Source organism: Chelmon rostratus, chromosome 18, assembly GCF_017976325.1.
Source record: "Chelmon rostratus isolate fCheRos1 chromosome 18, fCheRos1.pri, whole genome shotgun sequence".
In the NCBI taxonomy this organism is placed as follows: domain Eukaryota; kingdom Metazoa; phylum Chordata; class Actinopteri; order Chaetodontiformes; family Chaetodontidae; genus Chelmon; species Chelmon rostratus.
The window spans coordinates 20,447,476-20,469,150 of NC_055675.1; the positions used below are offsets into that span (position 1 = coordinate 20,447,476).

Genomic DNA, 21,675 nt, shown 5'->3' on the forward strand with positions numbered 1-21,675 from the left:
CAAACAAGGACAATACAGCTCATTACTGCATCTCTGTTATAGACACAAACACATCAGCTCAAATGTTGACGTCGGATTGAAAAGGGGAACTCAGAGTCTGCAGTCGGGACAGCTTGCCCTCTGTGATTGGTTGCCATGGGAAACGGACTGTTGTGGGTTCAAGCTCCAGCTTGCGGGGCGTTATCACGTACGCACTTCCACCTCGTCATTATCTGCGTCCTGGAAAAAAACGCTCACTCTGATTTTCCAGTGAGCTATTTTTGGTTACAAGTGCAAACTCTTGATGAAGGTGCAAGTTGAGAAAACAGAATTGTGTCGTGAAAGTGTAGATGCAAAGAGGTTCTTACTGTCCAGAAATCACATGAAAGGACCAAAACAAACAACATGCTAGTCCTTCTCTCAATACTTTCTGTCTTCCTGTCTGTGGCTCTCAGCTCCAAGCCCATTGGTTCCTACTGATGATGTAAAACAGCTCACAAATATACATTTTCATTTTTAAAATAGACTCATAAAACAGCTGCTGACTGTATTTTTCATCAAACAAACATGAGGAAAAGGTGCATTTGTTGGAGACTATTTCCAGCTGCGGATTAATCCACATTTGGTGCTCTTGTGTGTATTTGTGGCAGCAGGATGGTGTGTGTGCGTCGGATTGAGCAAAAATAAAACATAGTGTGTGTGTGTTCATGGTAATGAAGGAACATGTCACTCAGTGCAACAGCGTGGCTTAATAATGTGTTTTTAATACTTTCTGGACAACAATAGAGCTCTACGGCGCAGAGGCTCTATCAGGCTGTGATACTGCACAGTGCTTGTTAGGCACAATCATTGTTGGTTTGGTTTTTCATGGGGTTTGTTGATAATAAGAAAAATGTTGAATAAAACCGGACTCATCCACTGATAGAAGAGCAGCTGCAGCACCACGGACAGTTCCATACTCGCTTGGTTTGTACAGATTACAGTAATTTCAACTGCAATTTCCAGAGCAATTTTTTGTCTGAGATAAAAAACGTGCCTGGCTGTCCTGGATGAGGTATTTTTTGCCCTGCGTGGAACCCTGACTAAAACTTTATGGATCATACCAGTGATGTTTCGCTCTTTTCTTCATCAAATTTAACAGTGATTCTTCATTTGTAAGCATTTAAAGCAAAGTGATGTCCATTCTTCAAAGACTCCAAACGTTTCTGAGCACTGAGCAGTTCCTCGGAGGGTTCTGTCTCCAGTTTGGGAAACACTAAACTATAAAGTCCAAAACAACATTTTAGATTTCAGTCCTTCTCAGGACACCGTGAAAATCTTGCTTTTTTCGGCTTTTGATGCTAACCTCCTAACCTAAATAAGACAAAGATGAGCAAATAGGAATTTGCTTGTTTCATCCATTGGAAAGGTCTGGCAGTACACTCACATCTCAGCTGTTGGTGTCTCATGGAAGAGTTTTCAAACCTGGCTGTGCAAATTGATTTTCAAAATGTTACTGAAATGAACTGAATCCGATGGCTTCCCTGAGGGCAGGATATCAATCTCAAAACTAATGGTACGCTTTGGAAAATGGTCTGCAGTGATGTGTGTACCATTTACAGTTAATGGGCTAAAACATACAAAGCCACTCTTGCTCTATTAGGCTACATGATCAGATAAAAATACACAACACTGAAAAGGCTAGAGGCGTTTTAAGGGCTGTTTAGCTAACAAAGCTAAACTTTCTTTGAACCACTTAAAAGCACAGTACAAACGTTTCAAAATGACTCCTTATGTACTAGAGATGGCCTCCCCCTGCCTCCCCCCCACCCACCGTGCTGATTTCAACACTCATTTCCCAATCACAGCGTCAGTCCCTGCATGGTTCTTGTCACTATTTCCCACGCATTCATCCAGTGGCTTCGAGCTGTACTCTGCTGGCTGCCGTTTCACCATTCTGCTTTAGACTTTCTTCTGTGGCGGCGTGAGACACACGGCCTGTCCAAATTAGCCGAAAAACCGAATTAGACAAGATTGGCCTTTTCAATTCGCTGCTTTTTTTACCCCGACAGATTCGAACACACAGCCCCCTGACAGCCTCTGTTACTGCGTGTTACTGTGTGTGGGTTAACCTCGGCCGCATCTTCTGCGGACAGATTGATGGATGGCCCCATTTTAAGAACTACAGCAACACAGATAGAAAACCGGACGTGGACACGGTAATTTGGTGGTTACCCACGCACAGGTAAGACAAAGAGGTGAGTAAAGGGAGGAGGAGATGTTCCGAAATATGAAAAACAAACTGGAAAAATACAAATACTCCATGGCCCAAATATTTCCTCCTGCATTTTCTTTTTTGGATGTTAATTACATTTGATTAAGGTTAAGTCTCTAGAACGTTGCAGTAATATGAAAAATAACCAGACTTTTTAGATTTCATTTTCTGTAACTGCACTCACTGCTATTATTAATGCAGTTAATGCTGCTGAAACATCTTTCTACACCAGCCACGCATCCAATGTCCACAGCTTGTCCAGGTCTGGGTGGCAGCAGTCTAAAGGGCAACCTCCCACATTTTTTTAATGTTCCAAGACTAATTTGTTTTCTCTGACATGTTTAGTGAGGCGTAATCTCCATAGGCAGCAAATCTCCTGCTGTCTACATGTTATGAACGTATTAACTACATCTATAATGATGGACCAAGGCCTGCGGTTTCACTGTGATCTTTCTGTTTCACAGTGGGTATGCAGAGCAGATATGCTGTAATATAAATGAATGAATTCATATAATCAAATCAGGTTTCTTATTATATTCCTCATGGAGCCAACATAAAAACTCCTGACCATGTTTGTTTTACAGATGTAAGGACTAAGCCATACTCTGGCACCTTGAGTCTCAGCTGCCTCAACAAGTCTTGCACCTTCCCAAAAACATCAGTCCATAGATCATCCTGTCTGGCCCCCGGTCCCTAATCTGAGACCACAGCTGGAAACCAAACCACGAGCTCCAACAACACGGCTCCAAGGCTCACAGGTAAATCTCAGAGCCACGTCTCTACGTCCACTCAAATTTAACATCGGCCAACTTCAGTTTCTCAAATTGTAGTAACACAGACAAATTAACTGGCTGTCATGTTTTAACAGCACTACAAGGTCAAGTGTGCGTGTGTTACCTGGTTGGGGACGTGCAGGTTAAAGTCTAGACCACAGACAAACTCTGAGTGATGTTCCACAGTGTCCAGAAGAGGCTGGTTCCGACTGTAATCCCAGAACCTGCAAATACACAAACACAGAAATTAAAAATAAAAGTAAAATGTTGACTTTTCCTAATTAATATTTCACTAAGTCTCTGTACAGGAAGGATTCTTGCAGATCATCTCTCATATAAACCTTCTACAACAAAAGTTAAAATAAAAATGATTAAACAATTTTAAAATAAAGACAAGAACTGTGCATGGAAAGTTTTTTCTGTTTATCATTTATTTTTTGCCCTACCAGCAGGGACGACTGAGCACAGAGATGCTGTTTCGGGGACTTTTTGGTCCAGGAAGGTGGTGCAAGACCTGGTATGCAGAAAACTAGCTTCTATGAAATATTGATATTCCTGATCCCCGCCGGATCGAGAAGATTAATATCGGTGAACCCTTAGCCCTTCATCTAATGTCCTGGGCACTGATCCATGACAAAGTATTTCAAAAACTATTGGCCGGGATTTCCATCATAATTATGTGGATCATGGAGCCAAAAAAGATGAATGCTTTGACTTTGTGATGACGATGATTTCTACTCCAAGAATGTGAAAACCTTAATGGACAGGATACAATTTACTGAGCACCCTCAAGACGACAACTCTCTTTTTTTCACACACCATCCGTAAGCGAAAAACTAAAAAAAATACTACCAAATGTACGTAAAAGCCATCTAATGATCTAAAACACTGACTGAACTGGCATTTTCTGAGCACATTCCTGCTGATAAGAGGAAAAAACATTTTGATTTTTGGATAAATTTTCTCTGGTGGCACCAACTGTAAAAACATTTTCAGTCATAAACGATATAAAGAAAAATGACAGCTGACTGTCTGACTGTATAACAAGAAGCAAACACAGCTTATACCTGTAATGTATCACTTCATTACTGTACATTACAAATAAAAGAAGCTAGGCATGAATCAGATTTAATAAGAAAAAGAAGGGAAGATGATGAGTAAGAGGAAGGGAAGGAGAGATCTGCACAGAGAGAGAAAGGAGTTTAAAAGATACAAAGAAGAAGGGATGTTAAAAAAGAGAGCAATCTAGAGAATGAGACTGAAAAATAAAGATAAATAAGAAATAAAAGAAAGGAGAGCAAGAGAGGGAGATGAGAAGTGGGAAGAAAGAGCCAATAAAACACTGCCTGCAGACTTCAGGCAGCAGCGGCCAATCAGACTAATTGAAAGACTGTTTCTCTTCCTGATATTGACAGAGTGTGTGTGTGTGTGTGTGTGTGTGTGTGTGTGTGTGTGTGCGCCAAAGGCCTGACGCAGCAAACACTCCCCATAGACTCATCCACTTTGCAAATGTAATTAAATCATTTTCAGAGGGAACACTGCAGTTCCCATTGGGCTCCATTAGGCCTGTATTAATACTGAAGCTGCAACAGACACACACACACACACGCGCACACACACATGAATGAACACACACACACACACAGAATGATGGGTGTCTGGGGACAGTCATGCATTGAGAGATATTATATATTGAGTGAGTTGTTGGTGTAAATCACTGCTCGCTCTCTGTGTGTACATGTACATCTGTACGTGTGTGTGTGTGTTGTACAACACTGCAGCACAAACTGTAGTTTACATTCGTTCGATGTGCAGAGTTTCTCTCTCGACTTTGGCACCGACATGACTGAAACTGCAACAAACAAACAAACTTTCTCTCAGAAAGCTGAAAGAGAAATAAACACTTGATTCTGATTGGCTGCAGGGTGTCCATCACTTCCTGATAATGGATGGCAACACATTTAGAAGCTAACACCTGATTACAGCGAGCGACTTCAACATTTCTTTCAACCTGTGTTGATAACCCGTATGACAACTTTGATGACTGTGACTAAAATGGCACAAGGAGTTAACACCCAGAGAATTAAGTTATTAATTAATTAATTCTTTGTATTTAACGATAATCCAGAGACTTCATACTCGACCAATAGGGATTCAGAAGTGTAGCATTTTTCCAGCCCAATCTTGCTAGGTCAGATTTTGTAAATATGCTCATTTTCTTCTTGATGTTCATGCTTCTACCACGGCTAAGCAGGCTACGAGGTTACACAATTTCTTTTACATGTGTTTTAATTGTGTTTAATGTTGATATACGATCCAGAGTCTGCAGAGGGTCTTTTATTTTGAAAACTGACCAGCTGTCTATGCCGCTCTTCCTGCCTGGCTCGGTCCTCTCTCTGCAGCTTGACACGGTTTCCTTCAAAAAAAACTAGCCCATCAAATCAAATAGATCAAACAGAGTAGAAGGTGAAAAAATTAGAACGACACAAAAAAAAAGTGAAAAACTGAGACACAAAAAAACAAATGGACTCCAACTTCAAAAGCTCTGAACGAGACCCTGCAGGAGTTTTTACGTCCACCAAGTCTGGGAGGGAGTACAGCATTGGCCGGTATCAATCGCTACTTAAATGAATTACATTTTGCAACTGGCATTATGGCTTGTGAAAGACTTCTCAACTTCTTAAAATTCTCTGTAGTTCATTTCCAGACCTGATTCCTGCAAAGCTGTAGTGCATAAAACGTGTGATAAACTGTTGATTCATGAAACAGAGCAAATATGCAAAAACATAGAAATCAGCATGTTAATCACTCAGCTCTAATTATAATTGAAGGACCTTATTTGTATCATTAAATATGCCCATTTACTCACCCAGACAACTTTGGTGGCATTTGGAGTCGTTTTGAAGAAATTAGCCCCAGAGGAGCGGCGCGTATATCCGTATAATGCGAGTACTCGGGGCATCCATGCGCAGCCTCTATATAACACATAATCTGCGGCGAAACTCGTTCATATTCCAATATTTTGTTATGATTTGCTGGTGCTATTCCCCTCTGAGCCCGTGGTGGCATGTTATCAACATCCAGCGTCTCTAGACAACTACTTCTGACGTGGATGATGTCATTACTGAACGCTGCGCGCTGCGAGCAGCCAGCCACGACACAGCTAACTCTGCGACGAACCATAGGTGTGCCAAGCTACAGCTAAACTAGCCGACCGCCGGCTCAGAGGGGAATAGCACCAGCATATCACAACAAAATATTGGAATATGAACGAGTTTCGCCGCAGATTATGCGTTTATAGAGGCTACGCATGGATGCCCCAAGTACTCGCATTACACGGATATACGCGCTGCTCCTCTGGGGCTAATTTCTTCAAAACGACTCCAAATGCCACCAAAGTTGTCTGGGTGAGTAAATGGGTGTATTTAATGCGACAAATAAAGTCCAGGTTGAAAAAAACAAAAGTTATCCTTTAATAAATCATCCATCATGTATAAAGTCAGTGTTTCTTCCTTCTACCCTGATCTCTCTCTAAGAGCTGTCGTATCTGTGTCTTTGTAGTCTCATCACAGTTCAAGTGAAGAAATGAGGATAACGGCTCAGACTTTCAGACAGCTTCGTATCAAAGTCAAGGAGTTGTGCAAAGTTTGAGATGCGTAAAGTTCAAATGACGCCTACTCTTTGGCCAATCGCTGCGTAGATTGGCCGTGATTGTCGGTCTGTCTGCTTCAGAACGCCGCCAAGATTGGGAGATGTGCCCAACCTCCAATTCCACACTTAGAACTGCAGTTTCAGACGCTGTTAGACAGCAAGCCCTTTGAAGAATAGCTTATTTAAGCTGATGAAAGCTGGGCCTAGTCTGACAATGCAGGGCTGAGGCAGACAAGCTGTTTGAAATGTCGTCAAACAGAGAGGGAATGAAGACCACAGTGTGACCATGAAAACAGATATTTCAAATACCATACAATATAGATGTATAAGTAAATATAAGTAGGTATAATAACAGTGAATGGAGTTTATGTACTGACTCATTTACAAATATATGCATGAAGTGAAAGTCCTGCACATTCATCACCCACAGTGCAGAGCAATATGTCTGCAACGTAATGACGTACAGTGGCTATAAAAAATCTCAACTGATATGAATGCATTTCTGTCAGAGCGCTCCCATTCAGTGCATTAACAGGCAGGAGTAATAATCCTGCAGCTAAGAGCCACTGTAGCCTTGATTAGCTTCATAAAACGAGCAACAGCAATGATTTACTGTCCACTGCGTTGGTCGGACTTTTTAAAATTTCAACACTGTGAATAAAATGCAGGAGAAGTAGAATTAGGAGATGAAGAAGCAGAACTTAGTCTTTTTTTTACTGTGGAAATCATCTTATGACCCGTTGTGGTGATGCCAAGGCCCAGCTTCAGTCATTTCAGCTGAAATTACAGCTGAAATGACTGGACAAATAATTGATCAGTAAAGTTTTTAAGTATCGTAAAAATCTCAGCATATTTTAATGGACTAGTATCGGCTAAAATAAAGCTCTTCTTTAGAGCAGCCTACAGCACAGCATTTCGCCGTGTTTGCACATGAACATCAGAGTGAGAATATGGGTGAACCAGTGCACTCCGACTCGTCTGTAAAAAACATTCAGCTAGCAGCTTCTCATTTTTAGCCGGCGCAAACTGTCACTTTAGCTGGTTGACTGACTTGAGGATGTGATGATATCATTACAAACTGAATATCTTCGGACAAAGAGGTCTTGTCAACCAAACACGAAGACTGCCCCTTTCCTGTCTCATCACCTTCTGCTCTATGAGACGATAAAGGACATTTTAAACACAAAAGGATAAACCATTACTCCAGAAAACTGTCAGCAGAAAATAACTGTTATTTGATTCTTTTTCAGGAAATTCTCAAACAGAGCGATTTGAAAATGTGAGAAACTTTCAAAAAGGTATCAACATCTCTGTTAACTGTGCGGAAGAGAAAGTGGGATCTGTCTCATTATATCTTTACAAAAGCAGGCGTCAGATTCATGTTTGACACTGATTAAAGGTTTGGCTGATGTGTGTGTGTGTGTGAGACCAGAAGACTGACCCAGTTAGACAAATACACCGTGTTATTTGTATAAATGCGACTCGTGGTGTCTTTTGTCCTGAATTTCCATGGTAGGTAATTATTTAGCTTCTATTGTGTTTCATTCTGCCGAACCGTCCATTTACCTGTCAGCTTTGTGTGTGTGTGTGTGTGTGTGTGTGTCTCACTATTACTATGAAACTCATTAAGTCACAGCAGACATAGAGGAAAAGAGAGGGAGGGCATTAGAGGATACGAGGACAGAAGTAAAAGCCATAAAACATTTCTAATAAGAGAGAGAAGTGACAGAAACGTAAAGACTGATTTGATCCTCCGTTGAGTTGTTCATCAATGAGGCCTTTAATCTAAACAGGAAATTAACACAGACTGCTGTGAAGCAGAGAACATGTTATCTAAAGAAAACATGAGTCATCTAACCTGCTGCGACTGCGTCTGAGTGAGTTTCCACTCAGGAACGACGACCACAAAAAGAATGTTTGAAAGTATGACAAGTATACTAAAAGCAGAATAAAACGGTGGCAGTGTTGGCAAACCATGAATTTCATAATCCAAACCAAGTGGTTGCTCTGCCTCAGCTGAACCCGACTTTAACCACAGCACTGGCACAGCATGAAATTGGAAATTAAAACGTTTGAACATAAAGAAACCTTAAGTTTTAATATACGACAAGATTTATTCTGGAAATTTGGCTGACTAAAAGCTCTGCATATCTGAGTGTTAACTCTTCCAGTCTTCGTCTTTGACGCAGCTCTGATGATCAAAATGTAGATTAATAAGACTAGACTAGACTCTCTCTAGACTAATTCATTATTTGTTAGTGGCTAGTGAAAATGGGACATTGTGATTCCCTCGGACTGTTGAAGTGATCATTTGAAGAAGTTCAATTTGAAAAACACTTGCACTTAAAGAAAATATAGAAATAAAGTGTTGCATATCGCTATTTACCTTGTACTAACTTGTTAAATCATTGTTTATATTTATTGTGAGAAGTCATCAAAATGATCAGTGTCTTCACATAGTTAGATATCATTAATTATTAATAATAACATATAGTGAAAGGTAAATTGAGCAAATTAGTTATTTCAGAAGTGTGTATCAAACTGGTAGCCCTTCGCATTAATCAGTAGCCAGGAAGTAGCCCTGGGTTTCAAAAAGGTTGGTGACCCCTGGTCTACAGTCATGCTAGCTGCTCTGTGAAGCTGAACTTAAGCATAGGACTTCCTCTAGCTATTTGCTAAAAACAGCTATCATGCTCAAAATAAAAAAGCTAACATGTCGATGTTAAGCAGGTATATTTTTTACCATTGTCACCACCTTCATTCAGCATATTTGCATGCAAACATTTGCAAATAAGCACTAAACGCAAAGTACAGCTGAGGCTGATGGGAATGTCATTAGCTTTGCAGGTATTAAGTCATAAAGCAGAGTATTTAACAAACTGAAATCCTAATCTGATGATAGTACAACATGAAAAGTCAGGAGATCACCACAATTATCGGGACTGATCATCTGAGGATGATGAATGTCTATACAAAATTCCAGACATCCATCCAATAGTTGCTGAGTTAAAAAATGATTTCTTGCTGTATTATGTTTTGTGGTCTTTTTGTGCTGCAGTTCATGAAATTAAACTCACATTTAATAAACTTGAAACATTAAAAATCAGACATGGTCGAGGAGCACTGTAGCAGAGGAACTGATGTGTGATAACAAGGAGGTCATCTGTCAGGGTTCCCCCCAGAACGTTCCATTCAAAACTGAGACTGCCAAGACGACGACTAAATAAAGAAAGGAGAGAGAATGAGGGGGTTGAGAGTGGAAATGAAAAGGTCTGAATACGGATCAGTACTCTTTGTGAACACACACATGCATGTGTGTCTATAGAGGAGTGTGTGCTCAGATGTATTTGCATATGAGTGAACTGTATGTGCATTCATGTCTTCTACTTTGTGTGTGCAGGTGGATTGGATCGGTGTTTGCACGTGTTGCAACCTGTGTCTAAACACACAGGAAGGCCCGTGGAAGCAGGTGTGTGCGAGCTGACTGAGTTTACACAGTGGAAGGTGTAACAGGCCGAATGCACCAACAGGTGGATGCAGGGGCGCTCAGTTTAAGATGTAGCACATCTTCACACCTGATCATCTGGATGATCGACAACTGCATTTCAACAAGTTTTAGTGGAATTCAGATGCAACTGAAGACAACGATGTTGTTTGACAGGTCACTCAAAAACAACCCACATGCAGGATGGATACCGCTCTCCTGTCTGCACAATAAATACAATAATATATTTAATATGAAGCTGCAGCCACACGGTTAGCTTAGTTTAGCACAAAGACTGGCAACAGGGGGAAACAGCTAGCCTAGCTCTGCCACAGGTAACTCAATCCACCTGTCAGCCCCTCTCTTAAGATCACGAAGAAACATGATATTATCTTGCTTAATCTATACAAAACCCTAAGTGTGAAAACAACAAGTCAGCATTAATTACGTGGGGTTATGTTAACAACTATTTCTTGGTTCAGAAACTTCCTGGAGTCTCTGTCGTACTTTGGTTTTTGTGTGTATTAATCAAACAAGATGCAATGTGGTATTTAGTGAGCTTTAGACCTGCAGGTAGGTGGATTTTGTTACCTTTGGCAGAGCCAGGCTAGCTGTTTCCCTCATTCCCCATCTTTGTGCTAAGCTAAGCTAGCTGGCTGTAACTTCATGTTTACAAATATGAGAAAAAAGATAAGACTTTATGTATACCACTCTGAGGAAATTCACGTCATCTCACAGGATAAGTTGCAAACAGATGTAATAGATATTAGGTATTAGCATAGGATGGTGAATGTATTGATCGCGGCATCTAACCTTGAGCATAAAAGCGAGTTTACCCAAATTCTGAACGTTTCTTTTGATGATTTGTTACATGTGCATGTTTCTGTGTTGACAAGGTGGGCCACCTCCACCATAAAAACCATTACTTACTACAGAAAACGTAAAAAAAACATTTAAAAAAATTGTTAAAACACACCATACTAACTAAATCATGCATTAAAACATTAACAACTTATGCTCAAAGTAGTATTAACGTGTTCGATATGATGGAGGATTTTTGATTGTTCTGATGAGAGTTATCATGATCACATTCAGCAAAAGATAAAAGCTGCAGAGAGGCTGACGATCAGTTAACGGCTAACGATTTGAAGAGATGAGACTTCTGTTAATGATGTGATTAGAGGCTCCTGCAGTCAGCAATGATCGATGCTGAGAGGGTTTACACATGCATGGCCGCACACACGCACATGCGCACACACACACTCAGGCTGGGCTCACGTTGAGAATAGGTGATAATTAGCTTGATACCTTTGGCGTTTGGATTGTTTAACACAAAACAAACCTACGTGTGGTTGCTATGGAGGAAAGCATGCGTCCGCACACACACACGCACAGACACACTAAACAACTACAGGATAATTTGTAGCCTCGGCTGCGAGTCATTCACAATGTTTTAATAAGATAACATCAGATGAAGCTGACCCACTGAAACTGTGTTAGCACAGCAGTAATGAATGGATTGAGGATTATCTCAGAGAATGGACAGACGGCGAGCTAATAAAGAGACAGAGAGTCAGATTAAATCAAAGATACAGAAGATTTTCAGTGCTCGAAGGATGCATGAAAAAGTTTCTGTGCACCAACATGACTCGGGGGTAATTATACACTGCAGAGGAAAGGGGGCATCTGTGATCAGATCCTCCAGACCGTCAGCTAAGGTTCACACAGACAGGTAACAGGTGTGACTGTCAGGGCGAAACGGACCTTGTGTAAATGAAGGGTTCCTAACATGCACCGTCATGAGTTATGTCTACACATTAGTTTAATGCTTTGTTTACAGCCTCCGGCTTCTTCTTCTTGGAAAACAAAAATACATGTTGTTTGGTTCTTTTAGATTTGTTTCAAAGGATTATTACTACAGACACTGTTTTACTAGCAGCCACAGGCGAAAGTCTACCAGAATCTCCTAGATCGTGACGCCACACTGTGTGTGTGTGTGTGTGTGTGTGTGTGTGTGTGTGTGTGTGTCAGAGCAGTCTGTAATGAAATCAGTACTCAGCATAGAGTATTTGAGCTGATGAAAGCATGGATCAATACAACACAAGGTTTGGCAGCGAGCCATCTCTCACCACATGTATCTTTCAGCCTTCCTTCTTTCTCTTTACGCCTCCTCCCTTCTCTCTTTCTCTCCCCATCGTTACACATAGCTAACACCTGACATTCACATCAGCATTACCCCTCTTTCCTCCCTCCCTCTTCTGTTTGGTGTCTCGTCAGCGGCAGCTGAAGCCGAATTTAATAACTAATTACTTAAAATGATGGAAAAGAGCGATTTCCTCAGATAAAAATGCTCTAAACTTGTTTCATGTCTGGGGGTGGGAGATATGTCGACAGGTGAAGAGTTTGTTATAATACTTTGGTATTTATCCCTCTGGGTGTACTAGGTCAGTGTTCTCCAAACTTCAATGCTTGTGGAAAAGAAGCCATTTTTCTCTTGTCTCGTCACACGCTGCATCCTGTATGACCGCCACCTGCGACCAAAGAGCAATTTCTTCTGTTTTATTTTATTGTGCTATTTTTAGAGGCCTGAAGAGGTAAAATAATCTATTTAGATTTTTCTGGAAACAGAGTATTTTATCTCTAAATGGTTTTGCAATTGAATTTCATCAAATGTACTGTATTATGGTTTATATCGTCTGCCAAAGTATGCCTAACACTGTTACCTGCTCTCTTTTAAATGACTTCTTTCAAAAAACACAATCTGTTTGAGCCGATCAGTTATCACAGTTATCGACACTAAAACATACAGTTCCAGGTTTTCCACTTAGCACTTAGACAAGATAGATGTGTGTATGTGTGTGTGTGTTTTAAAACTATTTTGATAATCGATTCATCTGTGAATTATTAATTGAGTAATTGATTCCTAATTTGATTTAAAAACAGCCAAATTGTATTTACAGTACCTCAAAAAACAAAACTTATTCCTCTGTTTTGTGATGGATCAAGCTTTATCTGGGGCATTAGCTTTATCAAGCATTAGCTTTAAAATAGCTCCACCAGAGAAGTTAGCTTTATCAAGCATTAGCTTTAAAATAGCTACATCAGAGAAGTTAGCGTCATCAAGCATTCGCTTTAAAATAGCTACATCAGAGAAGTTAGCGTCATCAAGCATTAGCTTTAAAATAGCTACATCAGAGAAGTTAGCTTTATCAAGCATTAGCTTTAAAATAGCTACATCAGAGAAGTTAGCGTCATCAAGCATTAGCTTTAAAATAGCTACATCAGAGAAGTTAGCGTCATCAAGCATTAGCTTTAAAATAGCTACATCAGAGAAGTTAGCTTTATCAAGCATTAGCTTTAAAATAGCTACATCAGAGAAGTTAGCGTCATCAAGCATTAGCTTTAAAATAGCTACATCAGAGAAGTTAGCTTTATCAAGCATTAGCTTTAAAATAGCTACATCAGAGAAGTTAGCGTCATCAAGCATTAGCTTTAAAATAGCTACATCAGAGAAGTTAGCTTCATCAAGCATTAGCTTTAAAATAGCTACATCAGAGAAGTTAGCTTCATCAAGCATTAGCTTTAAAGCAGCTCTATCAGGGGAGCTAGCTTTAACAAGTGTTAGCTTTAAAATAGTTTTGTCCGGGGAGTTAGCTTTTTTTTTTTTTAAGCTAGCTTTCTCAAGCATTCATTAGCTTTATCAAGCACTAGCTTTAAAAATGCTAACATTATATCGGGGAGTTTTAACAAATGTTCGCTTTAAAATAGCTTTGTAAGGGGTGTCATTTCTTGTAATTCATCACATGAGCAGCACAAGGCATGGCACTGGCTAGCTTACTGCCCCCACAGCGCGTGCCAAGCATCATAACATAGACCCAACTAATCAATGATGAAATTCATTGCTAACTGTTTTTATAATGGATTTAACTTGATTTAATCCATTCGTTATTTCAGTGCTACTACATATAAAATTATCCACATAATTACTGAAGATTTAATCCCCACTGACTGCTGTAACAAACATTTAGTATTAACGATAACTTCATTGCTAAGATGAGGAAAATCATTAAAATAAAACTTATAAAAACACATTTTCAGTTAGAATAAGACTTCCAGAAGCACCATCTCCACCCCTCTCATCACTGGAAGTTCTGCAATAACGATTTTCTTCATTGATTGAACTTTCGAGATCAATCAAGACCATACGAAGAAGGAAGATGCTGTTTTTAAATTGATTAGCTTGCCCGACAGACCAAACCCAAAAGTAATCAATTTACAATGATGAAAAACAGAGAAAGGCAGTAAATCCAGAAATGTTCTCTGTTTTTGACTTAAATGACAGTCAAAATATTTGGTTAATTTGACTGAGATTCTGTTGATTGAGTCATGATCAGCTACTTGTTTTTAATCAATTGTCAGTCTTTCGGAAGGACTGTAGGCCACCCTGCCCTTCCTCTTCCTGCCATTCATCTATCCTTCCATCTCATCCCGTCTGCAAAGGCATTTACGCATGACTGACAGACGTACAGACAGGTGACAGATCCATCAGCTGTTCTACAGAACAGAACGGACTTTATGTTAAATCAAATCACTGACATGGAGAGAGAGAGAAAAAGCAGCATATTCTCATTAGGAACTCAGAGGCAGTCTTGCTTGATATTACAGATTTTATTAACTGAGCCTCCGCAGCTCATCTCATCTCCATCCTTCTCTCCATCTCACACACCGGTTCACTTTATCACACATTATCACAGCGTCCTTACTCACTGCTACTTGTAGGATGACACCATCCATCCACTTTGGTTGGAAATTGAAAGAAGAGGAGCGTAAGCAGAAGAGTGACACCGTGCTGGAGACCCCATCCACCGCTACAGTCTTTTAACCTCTAGAACTGACAAATGAGTCTATTATATCACACAGGGATAGGGCTAGGGGTCCGACAAAAAGGATTTAAACCGACACCTTGTGCTGTATTTTACGCTATGATCCCAATTTGTTTGTTTCTTTATCAGTGCAATGGGACACGTGCGAACGTGATTTCCAGTTAACGAGGACGGCTTTCTTCTGTTTTTCTTGTTCAAGCTGACTGTTGATATGTCGCCTAGGAAGCAGAGTGAGGGGGATAATGGGATGCGAGAGGGATAGTGACTCAGTGATATCTTTTTCCATAAGTGTTGAGTTGTTGTGCGGTGCCAGGTGGCAGCTACCTGGGCTATTCTGTGCATATTTAGGTCATTTTTTGCCCAGTGATGTGAACTCTGTGGAGTCTTTTACATTTAGCCTGACTCTCATATCATTCTATACATTTTGGAAAGGTTTTTATTTATTTATTTATTTTTTTTTTTCCCAAGGAAAGGATTTTAATTAGCTCTGAAGTTAGGATAGAAGCTCTCGGTTGGTCGCCACAATGCTGAATTTCAGCTTGGACTGATGGTTTACGGTGTAAAAATTTGACAATTAATATCATCATTATAAAACCTATTGTACCAGTTTGTGCGATTCATCACATGACCACAGCGACAGGTCATAGAAACTAGTTTGTCCGTCAGCTGCTGCCTTTGGGAACACAGTTTCAGGGCAGACTGATTTGACATCACTGATGAAGTCATAACAATAATCTGAGTTGAAAATTTTTAAATAAAAACAGGAAAATGTTTGTATGAATTTAAAGTTTACTATGATGGATTAAACAACGGCAATGTGAAATTATTTTTGTACAGAAATGAGGAAAAACCAATGGATGCCAACAGAAGACTAAATGCATATATGAGCAGCTAAATACTTAACTGTGATGTGACATGATTTGTTGTAAATGCTCTAAATGTGCAAACTCGCTGGTGCAGCCCTTTGATTCTCCACTTTCCACACACTGATTTTGAGTTTGTGTGGAAAAATACGGAGTGAAATTCGTTGGTATTGTCCACCAGGACAACAGAGACAAGACGCTATAACATCAAACCTGTTCAGTTATTATTATATAACTCTCACCTTGTATCATGGAGTCCAGAAAAGTAAGACATTTGTAGTGTTTGAATTCTCATAAATTCAATTTAAGATTAAATTATAGACATAAAAAGGTAAGAGGAAGGTTATCCAAGTATTTGAAAGTATTTCGCTGTGGAGACACTTCATGATCGGGAATATTTGCTCACATGTGCCATCTCGATTTCCTCTCGAGGTGTCTAATAAGCTCCCCGGGTGGGAGTCTCTCTCAAAACGACTTTGTGCAAACTCAATTAAACTTAAACCTGCAAAACTTCCTTCATTTTCCACGGCTCATTAACGTGAAATGAGTTACACACATACTTCATAGCCCTGACTGAAGCGCTGACATTTAGGTTCTCTGCAAATAAGCCGATGAAAATGATCAGGATAAAAAGATATGATACATAAAAATAAACATAAAGGGCGACGCTACGTGAGCAAAGAAGAGGAAAGCAGTAAAAGCTGATCTTACCTGACAGTGAAGTCATACGAGCAGGAGGCCAACAAAGTCTTACTGAACGGAGAAAACTGCAGGAAGAGCAACAGAAACAGATTAGATGATGTTCTCTGTCTGTCTGTTAAAGTCATTCTGAATTTTCAACACAACGTGAGGGTCACTGGTTTAAATATTTCAAATAGTATTCATGCAAGTATTCCCTGTTACATTATGGTATATTACATCATTGGGTTTTTATTGCTGATGCATGGGAGGTTTCCTGTCTTCTTTCTTGTTGTTGGTACATTTCACTGTGTATATTTTATTGTTTATTATTTAGTGTATTTTATTGCCTTAGTATATTTTCATTCTGGTATATATTTAATTGCATTTACGAATATTTTTATTGCACGTTGGTTTATTTTACTGTAGTTATCTTAATTTTATTCTTTCTAATCTCTCTTATCTTTCTTATTATCTTGTTGCTAACATGGGGGTTGCAATGAAAATTTCATTGACATGTCATGCTCAATGACAATAAAGAATCTTGAATCTTCGCAGGAAAAAAAGATCGCATCGGTCGTCTGCTCTAATGTTACCTGCCTGTTTCGATAGCTAGTGGCAAATACACCTGCTCTTCCGCTTCCTGTCTGTCTCTGCACTGTTTTGCTCATGGTGGGAATTCAGCAGCATCAACGTGTCATGGATATTACACTGTGAGCTGTTCTAAAAAGAGTTTAAAAAATCATGAATGATGCAGGATAAAGATTTCTGACTGACATTTGGAGGCATAAACCAACCGAACAGCTCGCTCATGTCGACTGAGGAAAAAAAGAAGAGTTGAGCAAACTGTTCTTTCAAAATACACAGCAGAAGAGCTGCTGTGTTGCATACAGCTTGTGAAATGGTGAAAAATAAACCGAATGTTTTGGACCCTCGGGGGGGGTCACACTTTCAGCTGTCCCGTGCTTTTTTGATGTCTCTGTTTCTGGGCTGCAGCTGGAGGTTTTCCCTCATCTTGCAACACAGAAAAACGAGACGTGTTTTCCATCCAAGTGAAAAACGGCTTCGGGCAGGTTGAGCGGAGCCCTTTTCAGCCTTTTTTTCTGCTCAGCAGTTGCAGGATTGTGCCGACACAGAGAGACCGAGGAGAGTCCGCAGAGAGTCATTTCACTGACTGTCGGCTAAGCACTCTTAAATTAATTTATTCGTTCATTTGTTCCCCCTCTCTGCTTCCGACAGTTTCACCTTTCTTATCGAGCAGATTCACGCTGCGTCGCTGCCTTGTTTAACACCTTCCTCTCTCTCGCTGCCATCTCTCTTTGTCTCTTTATTATATTTTCAGCTGCTTTACTGGCATCATCAGCAAAAGCCTTTTGATACGAAAGCAAAAGCAAACAGAAGGAGACTCTGAGCTGCTGATGTCACTGAACAGAAGCACAGAAACAACCTCGATGTGGATCCCTCACATCCTGTTTTTCGTTTCTTTATTGTGGCCGAGACGCAAACTAAGTGGGACATTAAGAATAACTGTGTCAGTTCCCTCTGGAAGAATTATTCAAGGTCGACACTGTTGAGACAGATACACTCAGTTGCCAGTTTATTAGGTACGTCCAGCTAAAACTAATGCAGGCTAACACAACCGTCCTGCAATAAAACCCTGCCTCCGTGAAGCTTATCATATTGAGTTTGTGCAGAAAGACGTGTTTAACACACTGCAATAAAGACAGGAGGGAAGACAGGAGTTGGTCTGTTCTGGTTTTACTGCAACCGACTGTAGCGCCATTTCCATAAACTGGTTTCGAGCGAACAAACTCGGCTGCGCAAAAGCTACATTATGTGTGGCTATAATAAACTGAGTAGAAGAAGAACAATGTTGAGAGCCAGCTGAGAGAAATGTGGAGAGAGTCTGCAGGAATCTGATCGTTTGGGAAAGTTGTAATTGTTCTTTCATGTCAGCTGGTGTCGGCCATGTTTTCACGGGTTATGGGAATATCCCGGAAGACGACGACAGCTTCTTCTGCTTCTTCTTCTTCGGGTTTCATCGGAAACAGCTGATCAGACATGTGAGTTACGTTACATCAGAACTAATTCATCATTACTCATCAAGCTTTTTGAATGCGATATTTCAAAATGTGTATTAAAACACCCTGATGGAGGCAGAAAGAAATCTCCCAGCAGAACACTGTTCGACATCTACATCCTCTAAAACCATCCCACAGTTGAATCAACATGTCTTTAAAACAGCTTCAACATTCTAACCATGGAGGAGGATTTATGACAGGACTGTTGGATTAGACTGCATCAGTTTTAGCTTGCATTGCTTAATCAATGGAGGAATTCCCTTTTCTTCTTTACAACCTGTCCACTTAATATCAGAGTTTGTTCCCTATTGGTTATAACATTTTTATCACCAGCTCCATTCGTCATCAGCAGTCTGATGATCTATACCTCCACTCCACTGCAAAGCTCCACTGTGTGTGACAGCAGGCAAGAATGAATATTGACAAAAAAAAATTTGGGTTGCATAAAGAGGAAATTCCTTGAAAGGTTGAACTGACAGTTGGATGGAAAGTGTGTTCGTCTTTCAGTTTATTTTCAGCTCTTTTCTCTTCTTCTGCTGATCATGAATCTCTTCACCTCCTCTCTGCCCCCTCCAGTAAATCGATACAAGCAGACAGATTTGCAAACATTGACAAAACACACACACACACACAGACACATACACACACACACACACACACAGTTTTTAAGTGAGTTCTATTGATCAATTAGTGACACCTGTCCTGAAAAACACAGCTTGAGCAACACAGGTTCTTGATTGGGTGAACTCAGGTGAGAGTGTCCAGTAGCTTGTGTTCGCAGTTATATGTGTGTGTGTGTGTGTGTGTGTGTGTGTGTGTGTGTGTGTGTGTGTGTGTGTGTGTGTGTGTGTATGTGTGCTTCAGTGTGTGCGTCTGTATGTGCGTATTCATGACGTCTGTGTTTGTGCGAGACATGCATTTAATCCGAGTAAGTGGGATGTGTTTAGGGACTCCTCTGCAGCTGTCTTTTCTCATACACATACACACACGTCTATGTATATGACGTGTGTGTATGTCTGTGTGTGTGTGTGTGTGTGTGTGTGGTCTTATTAGGTCCATTTAAGTGGGCGTTTTGATGCTGTCAGGCCCTGCACTGCATTTTTGCTACAACACACACACACACACACGCACACACACACACAGACACAGACACAAAGACACACATACACACACACAACCCTGAGAACAAAGTGTTGTTAAGACATTTGACAGCATATATGAAACAAGGCGGTGTGTGTGTGTGTGTGTGTGTGTGTGTGTACCTTGACTCTGCGGATGGCGTAGGTGTGGCCTTGCAGTTGACTGACAGGCTGTCGGACGTTCCTGAGGTCCCACACACACACGCTGCAGTCGACTGAGCCTGTGGCCACAATATTCTGCACACAGACAACAATTCACAAAAAAAAAAAAACATATATTATAAAATACAGATAAATGTCTTTTAAAGACTTATTAAAGATAGCTAAAGCTTTGTCAGGTAGAATATGCATCCTCCAATGCATGAAGCAAAGAATAATGCTAAATATTTTGCAGCTTTTCTGCATTACTCTACTGTATTTCACAATGAAAATACCTTAGTCAAGAATTAGCTTGTTAAATGCATTGAAGGTGGATTAAACTTGGTCGTCTTGGTGGATTTTGAAGTCTTAAACTTAAAATAATGCAGGTTAAAAACATTTCAAACTAGAATAAACCTGTTGAAATGTATTTTAGTCTGAAATCAAGTCAGTTATGTACCTTACATAGATGTTTTAATACTTCAGGTACATCCAGTCCTAACATAAACTACAGTTGTCAAGGATAAAAACACAGCAAAGCAAAAGCTGCAGCATAAGGTGGGCGCTTACCTGGTCATATTTACACCAATCACAGCTAAGGATCTCAGCCTTGTGCGCAGGGACAGCCAATCGACACGCAGCGGCCTTCACATCCCAAACTCTGAGCGTCCCGTCACCTGGAAGCAGAGACGCAGCAGAGGTTTACCCAGCATGCCCGGTGCAACCGAAGCCCATACTGGTGACCTCTGGGCAGATGTGCTGTCCTGCACATTCACACTTTAGTTTCAGAGGAAGTGGAGGCAGACACAGAGAGAGACTAAGGAAGGGAAGCAAAGCATAATTAAACCAAGAATGGAAATTAAGGTTCCTGGACCAAATCTGAAGCATAAGGCACTTTTTTAATTGATTAATAACCATTTTCTATCCTCTCTCTATTCCGACCCACTGAACTGCAGGATCACAAGCTGTTGAAAGCAGCTCATTACACTGTGTAGAAACACTGAAACCGTGTCCTAACACGCCCAGCAGCAGAGTTTAAATAAGACGCAGAGTCTACGGCCATACTCGTGGCTCTTTGAGGCGCCATCCTGGCAACACGCTCACAATGACAGAGCCAACCTGCTAATGCTGACACTAATTAGACACAAATTAAAGCTGAGGCTGATGGGGGTGTCATTCGTTTTGAAGGAAGGTTAATAGCTTCATGTGTATTTTTTTAATATTTGGTTAACGTTGATACTTCACTAGCTTGTTCTCATGTATTTCTTCAGTGTTGCGCCTAACAAGCTACCTGAGCAGCTGTGATGGAGACGGAAAAAGAAGGATGGATGGGGCGATCCAGATAGAGACAGAGAGAGAGGGATGGTAGAGAGACAGAGAGAGAGAGAGAGAGACAGAGAGAGAGAGATGGTAGAGAGACAGAGAGAGAGAGAGACAGAGATAACTGAGGACAGATGAAGAGAGACAGAAAGAAAGAAGAGGTTAATAGAGGGGAAGACGATGCCAGTGTTTTCAGTTCCGTCAGATCAGGTTTTATTTTAGTAGTTTTAGTTCTGTGTGTGTGTGTGTGTGTGTGTGTGTGTCTCTCTCTCTCTGTGTGTGTGTGTGTGTGTGTGTGTGTGTCTCTCTCTCTGTGTGTGTGTGTGTGTGTGTGTGTGTGTGTGTGTGTCAGCATAACTTATTCTCTTGTAAACCATGCTTCTCATTTCAGGGACCACTTCATCATGGCATCAGCCCAACAGCAAGTGTGTG

At 40.5% G+C, this 21,675-nt stretch overlaps 1 protein-coding gene across 2 annotated transcripts in view; it reads right to left on the bottom strand.

Moving 5' to 3' along the window:
- pex7 (peroxisomal biogenesis factor 7) overlaps positions 1-21,675 on the bottom strand; it is a 47,371-nt gene that overhangs the window by 11,519 nt on the left and 14,177 nt on the right. For both annotated transcript variants that reach the window (XM_041958935.1, XM_041958936.1), the window contains exons 7-10: positions 20,494-20,600; positions 19,909-20,022; positions 16,599-16,654; positions 3,131-3,230 (exon numbers count right to left, since the gene is read on the bottom strand). In XM_041958935.1, coding sequence (XP_041814869.1) covers positions 3,131-3,230; positions 16,599-16,654; positions 19,909-20,022; positions 20,494-20,600 — 377 coding nt within the window. The remainder of the gene's footprint in view (positions 1-3,130; positions 3,231-16,598; positions 16,655-19,908; positions 20,023-20,493; positions 20,601-21,675) is intronic.